Source organism: Echinops telfairi, unplaced genomic scaffold (genome assembly GCF_000313985.2).
Source record: "Echinops telfairi isolate 266 unplaced genomic scaffold, ASM31398v2 ScPeMD7_6;HRSCAF=24_0, whole genome shotgun sequence".
NCBI classification, from domain to species: Eukaryota; Metazoa; Chordata; class Mammalia; order Afrosoricida; family Tenrecidae; genus Echinops; species Echinops telfairi.
The window spans coordinates 14,283,278-14,292,890 of NW_022103902.1; the positions used below are offsets into that span (position 1 = coordinate 14,283,278).

At 43.7% G+C, this 9,613-nt stretch overlaps 1 protein-coding gene across 3 annotated transcripts in view; it reads left to right on the forward strand.

Moving 5' to 3' along the window:
• The window catches only part of SIDT1 (SID1 transmembrane family member 1), an 86,735-nt gene that overhangs the window by 23,323 nt on the left and 53,799 nt on the right, over positions 1-9,613 (forward strand). For all 3 annotated transcript variants that reach the window (XM_030884422.2, XM_004706404.2, XM_030884423.2), the window contains exon 9: positions 6,319-6,362. In XM_030884422.2, the coding sequence (XP_030740282.1) occupies positions 6,319-6,362 (44 nt within the window). The remainder of the gene's footprint in view (positions 1-6,318; positions 6,363-9,613) is intronic.

Here is a 9,613-nt window from a genome sequence, read left to right on the forward strand (position 1 = left end):
ACCAGTGCTTGGCCCCCACTTCTTGATATTCTTATTAGGCTAATGGATGGATCCTGAGAGAAAGGAGGAAATTGGGGAAGAGAGCTTCAAATTTACAAAAATCCCAGACTTAAACTAGGCCCTTGGGGACAGGAGGAATCCCTGAAGCTATTGGCCTGAGAATTCTTTCTTTAAGCTTTGAACTGAAGAGATCTCAAGTCTCCTTTTAGCGCTTAAGTAATGGCTATCATCCTTGAGTGTTGTACTCTTTTTTTAGAAAAAAACACACAAAAAAAACCCATTTAAATGTGATCAAATTGGCAACAAATTCTTGAAAACACAAATGAGAAGTTTAGGGGTTAGGGCGGGAGGCTGTGAGACAGAACAGAAATCACGAGAATGCTGATGAAGTGTGAGGAATGTAGCCAATGCCACTGAGCTCTATGTGCAGAAATGGTTGCATCGGTCTGTGTTTTGCTGTGTGCACTTCCACTGAGAACCCAATAGAAATCTTTTTAAAGAGGGCAGGAGAAATAACAATGCTGTAATTTTACCAAGGAAATGTCCCTCCCTATTTGTTGGACACCCTTCCCGCCCCCATAAAAAGTGCAGGGTTTCTCCTTGCCTCTCTCAGCGGGCCTGAAGCATGAGAATTCTATCCTGTGTTGTGCTCTCTGTGGAACCATTACAAAAGAATGGCAGGAGGTTTACAATAAATAAATGTTCTGACCCTTCTTAAACATGCAAAGAAAACAAAGCCAGCATCGAATCTGAGGCTATTAGGCAAGAGGAACCACATCTGTAGAAAGACCCCCTGGTTAGCTCAGTGATACCGCTATCTCAATAATGCCGGCCTCTCTCTGACTTGAAAAAATAACACTCTTTGTGACCCGTAGGATGCCTTGAGTTGAGACAGTCCCTTCAAAAACACTCAGAATTACCACTGGCCAAATCTGAGACGATTGGAGTACCAAAATAATGCAGGAGAAGAATTAAGCATAAGGTATTAAAAAAAAAAAACAACAGACATTCGAGAGTCCATATCACTAAAGGAACAATGGGAAAGGTCTTGCGTTAGTGTAGGTACTTTAGAGAAACAAATCCACAGAAACTCATGTATAAGAGAGAGTTTTATATAAAGGGTAAGTGCACATCAAGAAAACATCCCAACCCAGTGCTGCCCAAACCCACAAATCCAACATTGACCCATATGTCCGACACCAATCCACAAAGCCCTCCTCCATCTCACAAAACACACACTATGACGCCGACTGCAGGAGGAAAGCCAAATCAATGAACGTGTAAGCATCTCAGCTCTGCCATTTATCTACCTGCCCTTCAATTAACCCTACATGTGTTTATTGGCCAGATTGGCACAATAAACTAACTACATCAGGTCTAAACACCTGCAGATAAGTGTTCAGTGAATTTGACAGAATCAATGAAACAGTAAACAGAAAGGAAGAATTAGCAAATACTGACAATAGAAGGGAGGACTCTTGTCAACAGTAGAACTTCAGGAACTCACTGGTCCAGGTGGAGGGATTACTAGAGTAGGAAAGACATCATTTTTCAAACCAAACTTATATCACTGAGTAACTTCTGATGCCTAGTGACCCCATAGGACTGAATAAAATCCACAGGGTTTCCATGGCTGTAAACCTTTACAGAAACAGACTGCCACCTCTTTACAAACAGCAGAGCTTGGATTAGGTTAAGAGTCTCCAAGGAAGGGTGGGGAAAGAACCATCAATGGATACAATGAAGGGATTGGGAACTGATGTCATGAAATATAAATGTATATAAATTGTTGACTGTCACCCAAATCACAATAAAGTGTTCAGCAATACTATCAATGAAAAGAATCACCAGTGGATGTTCTTATCCAGCAGGAAATTCTGATAAGAATCAAGGTATTTGCATATCCTTACAAGGCATCCCCACTAATTGCATAGCAGGTGCAAGGGGGAAATTGAAAGTACTTAGTGGGAAAATCGGATAGCACATAACTGGATGAAACAAAATTAGCATCAGCAACAAGGGGCCGATGAACATTGAGAGCGTCCAGCTGTGACACCCCAAGAAGGCCACAGCATCACGTATAGAGCCCTCTTCTGAATCTAATCATGAGGACAAATGACACAAACACAAAATGAGGGACATTCTGTATAGAAATGTCAGAAAAGGTAAAGAATGAATGTTGATGTTTCAGATTAAGCAAGCCTAAAGAGATCTGACAGCTAAAGACAGTGCCTGGCCTTAGACTTGATCTTATTTAGGAAGAAAAATGTGCTACAAAGGACACTTGGATCAATTGGAATACAGATTATAGATTACATATATCCCTGTGGTTACATAAAAGAGCATCTTTACTCTTCGGAAATATTTTGGAATAAAAGTCCATGACTTCCTCACAAATTATACAGGAAAAAAAATCGTGTGTGTGTGTGTGTGTGTGTGTGTGTGTGTGTGTGATCAAAAGAATGTTAAAGCAATGGAGATCATACACTAACAAAGAGTGGGCATCTTTGTTCCTTCTCAACCCTTTTGTTGGGGAGTCCATGCGTGTCCTCTATTCTATTCTTAATCCAGCAACTCCTCTGAAAGCCTAAAATTACTGTCAAGTAGAAAGCAAAAACAAAATCCCTGAGCTACCAACAAATCTTATACCTGGAAGATGTACACATTAACTGGTTGTCAGCTCAATTAATTTATCAAATGATAGTAATGACTTATATTTTAAAAGCACCTCTTCTATGCCAGGCTGTGTGCTGAGCCCTCTCTATAGGTCATCTCATTCAGTCCTCTACAAACACGAGCACGATTCTTGTCACCATTTGACAGATAAGGAAATTGAGACATAAAGAGATTAAAAAGGTTTGCCCAAGAATCCACACCCCGTATGTGAAGGAGGTGAGATTCAAACCCAGGCAGCTTGAGTCCAAAGCATTATCTCTTAAGCAGAGTGGCCAAGAGGGATCTGGAGAGGTCAGGGTATGTAAGTTAGGGGGCAGTAATCCTGATCATAGAGGCCAAACCAAGGGCCCGGCGACCCGGCAAAGATTTGACTAGAAAGAATGGGGAGTGCTTTTTAAACTGCCACTTGAGTTCCAGATGAGTCTAATGCTACGTAAAAGAAGTTACTCTTGTGCTTCTCTCAGGTAGAGTGTCTTTAACTGGTTTAACTTTTCAACACCAGTTTTCATCTCTCCAGTTAGCTGGCATGCGTAGCCAGCATACAGACAACAGTAAATTAATATCAGGGGAGCACTTTTCACAGTAGCCGTAAGGTGGAAACAGAGGAACGAATAAGCACAAGGCAATGTGTGCCTTCAAAGGGCTATTCGCCATCGAGAGAAATGAAACTCGGATATAAGACACCACGTTGAGGACTTTATGCTGAGTAAAATTAGCCAGTTGCAAAAGGCTAGATACTGAATGATCCCAATCATTTGAATTAAAAATTATGGAACTAAAAATTAGTGGTTACCAGAGGTGAGAGGGAAGGAGGAAGGGTCAGGTTTGCTGAGGGGCTGTGTTCATCGTGGTGGAATAATGTGGGGAAAGAAAGGCGTCTGGTTGCACAACATGGAGAATGTGATCAGTCTTACATGGAGTCAGCCATCTGTGTGCTGAGGCACGTTGGTTCCTTTTTTACTGGGGTTTAGGTGACAGTGGACAGAGCAAATTTGTTTTCCAGTCAACGATTCCATAAGCATTTTGTTTCATCACATTAGTTCCAACCCTCTGGATGGAACAGCAATCTCCTCCCCTCGTCGCTGGGTTCCCTGTTTCCATTTGCCCTTGTTTCCTGCCTCCTGTGCTGTGTTTGTGGGTACGTGCTGCCCTTGTCTCTCCTGTGGTTGATTCTGCCGAGAAGCCCATCCCTCGTGAGCGTTACTGGTCATTTTATAAGTCTATGTGTGGTTTCGTTGAAATGTGATCCCCGAGGTGGGTTCCGTTCTAGGTTTGAAGAATTTCCAAGGGCCAGCGTGTCAGAGGCTCCACCAGTCTCTTCCGGATCAGGAAGTCTGGTTGGTTTCTGATTTTGAATTGTGTTCAACGTGAGCTCCCCATTCTCTCCAGGATCTTCTGCGGTCGGGAGTGGTAGTCGGGCATCATCTAGCTCAGTGTTTCCCAAGGGGAGTGATGCCGCCTCCTGAGCGGTGCCAAAACAATCCAGGGGGTGGATGCAAGCGCATCTTTAACACCTGAGGCAGGAGGGTGGGCTGTGGGTCAAAAGTGTTTCATTGCTAGTGGGGCGCTGAGTAATTTTTTTTTTCCTGAAAAGGGGTGGTCGGTCAAACAAGTCTAAGAATTCTTCCAAACTGAGGGTCATGAAGGCTGTGATGCACACAGTCCACCAATCCTTTGGGCTGATGGCTTACTGGGGCCTTTGGTTTTCTTTCCTCTGGAAGGAGAGAGACCAATAGTTGCCCAGAATGGCTTTAAAGACCACGGTTGCTACTCGTCACAGTCACGTGTAGAGCATGGCTTTGTGAAGCACACTGTGAACTTGGTGAAGGATTTATTGTGAACATGCTCACTGTAATTCCCTTTTAAGTTAATAGTGGAATATCAATCTCCCTAAAGTTGTTATTTAGCCTTCTAAAGCCAATACAGTGTTTCCAAATTGTGGTATAAAACTCTCTGGAAACTTCTAACTGCCAGTTTATTTTGCTACAGTCAAATGCACAAACATAGAGTCTTTCCAAATATAGACAAACTTAAAATAGAAATCTGGAGACATGGAACACTTTAAATAGGAGACTAGATTGAGAGGGAAATGCTAACAGAAGTCTTAATTCCACCGAATTAAGCAGAAAGAACACGAAGCCATATGAAGTCAGCCCTCACGACACCATGCTATTTGCTCGGTGACGCTCAGGCACTGTCTGCTGTGCAGTCGATACTGATCATGGTGGTCCAGTAGGACAAGGTCGAACTGCTCCTTTTGAATTTCCAGGACTTTAAATATTTATAGGAGTAGACAGCCTGATGTTTCTCCCGTGGAACAGCTGGTGGGTTGGAACTGCCAATCTTAATATATGTGGCTTTTGTAGTTCATGTAGTGCAATCAGGAGAAACTACATAGCCCCTGCCCTTGGGAAGCTAAATCCCAAAGGGCTTTATGCTAGATCGGCCTGAGCCTACACACCATTCCTTTCCTACCCCCAAGGCCCAATACACGCAACAAGTATTCATGAAGCCCAGGTCCCTGGGTAGCACAAACAGGTAAGGGTTCAACTTCTAATAGCTGAAAAGCCAGCAGTTCAAACACAGCAGAGGTACCTCAGAAGACAAGTCGGGTGATCTGTTTCTGAGAGACCAGACCACAACCATCGCCCAAAGGCAAGCGCTTCACATGTTTTCTTATTTATTCCTCTCAACTACTCTACTAGACATTAAATTCAAAGTGCCCATCCTAGGGACTCTTCCTTACCTTTGATTCTTATATTCGTTATCTACTGCCACAATAATGCTGCATGAAAAAAGAAAAAAGAAGCAACAATCAAAGACACACACAAACCCCAATGAATTGCAGCTATCAATAGTTAAGTGTGCTGAAAAAAGAAAGGTCTGTCGGTCAGCTGGACATTTCTGCTAATCTGGACTAGGCTCAACAGATCTTAGGCGAGCACAGTCATGAGAACTACCGGCTGGAGGGTCAGCTAGGAACTGGCTGTTCTAGAAGGGCCGCAGGTGCACTTGATCTCTCATGTTCCAAGAGGCTACCCCGAGCTTACTGCATCTCCACGAGAGACAGGAGGCAGGTGCTAGACCGCCATAAGGAGTTGTTTCAGAACTGGAACAATGTCACTTCCCCCTTTCATTCGCTTGACTCAAACCATTGGCAAGTCCACTCTGTGTTCAAAAGATGAAGATGAAGACTGTCTTTTGATCAGAGAAGCTGGATGTTAAGATGGGGCGTGGTCGTGTTTATAATCACCATAGCACTCTTCTCATTTACAGTGTTTGTCTTTGTTCCCTGGTTACTGCCCCGTCCCTTAGCTTTGAAACCTTTCTGCTCTTTGGACTGAAGAAGAATTTTACCCGTTTCAAAAACCTAGAGCAGATACAGCATCTTTTATGAGTCCACATAGTTCCATGCCAGTCAGGAATGCCCTCCTAGAGATGTCCGCATCACCTAATCTGCAGAACAAAGTGGATGCCTCTTTTTACAAATCCCACTGACAATGTAGCAGAGGCCCAGTTTCTTCAGCCCCAAAGGCCTTTATTCAAGAACTCCTAGAGCAGTAAAAGTCCGTAGGGGACAAATGTAAGCTACTATGGTTTTCTCTGTCTTAGGACCATATGTCTATCTGTTCTTCTTCCCAGGTTTCAGAGAAAATCCGTCCATGGAAGCTTTGGTTCTAATGATGGTAAGGAAAATTCCTGATTTCAATTCCACATATGCTGTCCGGTGGAGGGGGGTGCATGCTATTGGATACCTCTTTGATCACTCTACCCTTTGCAGTTCCCAAACCGCCCCTTGATTAGTATCCTACAGAGTAGTCTAATCCATAGATGGTCGAAGGAAGGCACAGCCAGTCAACATCCATTTTTAGAACTGATCATTATTGTCATCAGTGATTGTGATCTTAGAGCTCACTCTAAGAACCTCTGCTTGGCGTGTCCTTGAAAATATCCTAAGCCTATTTTCCAGCTGTTCATCTTTGTAAAAGATTAATCTTTTTTAGGATATAATATGCAATAAATGGCCGTAGAGAGCCATATCTGACCTCCTCTGGATTGCCTGTTATCATAAGGTCAGACAAGCTTTCATGGGCCATCTGACACCAACCATTCCCCTCATGCCGTTCTGTGTCTATGCTGGGTTGGATAATTCTTGCAGTGGTCCCACAGACCCCACAGACAGTATTCGCAATAAGGACGTTTACCAGGGAAGCAAAGCACAAGTCAAAATTAGCAAACAGTAGAGATCCAGACATCGGTCTCTTCAGCCAGCAGCCAAGTCTTTCTAGGGTGCTCGGTCTGTCAGCCCCACAATCCCTTGGCTTTTGCCTCCATAGCCAGGAGGTATCCAACCTCCCTGTTGTCTGTCCCACCAGTCCATAGACTTGGCGAGATCAGGAGAAAGTACCGCATAGTCTTAGTGCTGCTCCGTGAGTTTCCATGGCACAGTCTCTGATGCATGGGCTCAGCAGCCTCCACCACTACCCAAGAGATCTTGAATGTACTCTTCCAAGGTCCTGGGGTTTTGCTCTCCTCGACCACTGCTTCAAAAAATAACCCATCCTTGTAGCCAGGGGGTGCTACTGAAAACGGACCTTATACACGCCCCGTTTGCATCGTCCCACCCAGTCATGTGGTGGGCATACAGAGACATGGATAGAAAAGCAGGCATCAAAGAACAAAATATCATATCATTGTGAATGAGGGGAAATGCGGAATGGAGACCCAAAGCCCATCTGTAGGCCACTGGACATGCCCTTACGGAAGGGTTGTGGGGAGGAGACGAGCCAGTCATGATACAGTACAGCAATGATGAAACATGCAACTTTCCTCTAGTTCCTAAATGCTTCCTCCCCCCACTATCATGATCCCAATTCTACCTTACAAATCTGGCTAGACCAGAGGATATGCAGTGGCACAGATAGGAACTGGAAACACAGGGAATCCAGGACAGATGATCCCTTCAGGACCAGTGGTGAGAATGGCGATACCAGGAGGGTGGAGGGAGGGTGGGGTGGAAAGGGGGAACTGATTACAGGGATCTCCATATAACCTCCTTCCTGGGGGATGGACAATAGAAAAGTGGGTGAAGGAAGACATCGAACAGTGCCAGATATGACAAAATAATAATTTATAAATTATCAAGGGTTCATGAGGGAGAGGGGAGGGGGTAGGGAGGGGGAAAATGAAGAGCTGATGCCAGAGGCTTAAGTGGAGAGCAAATGTTTTGCAAATGTACAAATGTGCTTTACACAATTGATGTACGTATGGATTGTGTTAAGATTGTATGAGCCCCCAATAAAATCATTTTTTTAAAAAGAAAGAAAAATTTCACTCCACCACATAATGGTTTATCATTATCTTATTCCTAAATTGATTTCTGAGCGATAGTAGAAATTTCATGTGCCAATTCCAATACAGAGTTTGCTTTCCCCAAATTTAGAAATGAGTTCTTTTAGTTGCTGTCATGTAAGTATCTAGAAAATTGAAATATTTGAGACTAGAAGATATAGTAAAGTTTCTAAATAGCTTTAGAAATTCCCGAGTAATTAAATAACCAACCACTGTCACCTGCCTTTACCTACACTCAGAGTTTGAGCAAAGAAATACAACAGCCTACTCTTTTCATCAAAACTTTAAAATATTATTAAGTGTCATCGGTTTTGAAAAGCTTAAATCAATAAAAGTCACTCTGTGCTCGGAGGTGTTTGGTTACAGAGATCATCTGAGAAAAGAATGATAAAATGAGACTTGATTTTTAAGTCCAGGGTAGCAGGACTTATAAGGAAACAGACAATTGTGTTTTGGTTTTGTCCTTTTTGCTAAATAAGCCCATGGACTCTTGGAAAGACACAAACTCGTCTCCAACGGTCTGTGTGTCCCCCCAGCAGGACGTTTCCTCCCTTTGCGGGAGAGCTCATTTTCCCTGCCTTCCTTTGCATTTTTTCTCCTTTAATATCAGCATGTCTATTTTTCCAGCCACCCAACTACTTTGCTTTGATAAACACGCAACTGCCAGTAGAGTAGACTTGAAAGGAGCACCTGCTCTGGGGGCTCTGAGTGCTGCTTTCCCTCTTATTCAAACAACATATATTAAATGGACTGGTCTTTTTCTGGAGGTCTTCCCTTTTCTTGGGGTGTTCCCCAGATCTTTTCCGTTCCTGTAGGCTAATTCAACTTAGAAAGTCCAATTGGTTGGATCCCGTTGGAGGTTCTGTAAATGGATGATGGTCTGTTACAGCAAACACTCACTGTCATTGAGTCTATTCCAATTCACAGCCGCCCTAGGAGACAGAGTAGAACTGCCCCTGTGGGTTTCTCAGACTATAACGCTTTGTGGGAGTAGAAAGCCTCATCTTTTTCCTGCAGATTGGCTGGTGGGTTTGTACCACTAACCTTGAGGTGAACAGTCCCAAATGTAATCCGTCATCCACCAGGATTCCTATTATAGTTAAAGGAATGCCACATCCAGATCTCCTGAATACTGGAGCTGATGTGGACAGAGCTGGTACTTGAGTAGATCATTTTCCCAGGTCAGAAAGTGTGGGAAACAAAGATTTCTCCCAAGTGGGCTCCCCCAATAGGGCACTGCTTGCAGCTAATGATAAATGATTGTAAAGTTACCTCCCAGAAGGGAGTCACTTGCCAGATCACTCTCTGGATTGGTGGGGCCTGCTCCCTGCTGTTAAGGACAATGGGCTACTTCTCCCTAAAGTCTTGCCACCATTAGCTTGGTCCCTGTAGGTGGGGTTTACACCCTACTGATAATGGTTTCTATGGAGATCCAGAGAACAGGTCAAACCAAACTGGCTTACTGACATCCAAAGTTAGGCTGCCATCCTGAATCTAGGATCCGCTCTTCTTGTCACATGTGTGCCCCAAATCCCTCCTCTTCCTGTTGCGTGGATACCCCTAGATCACCCCTCCCATTACTGTA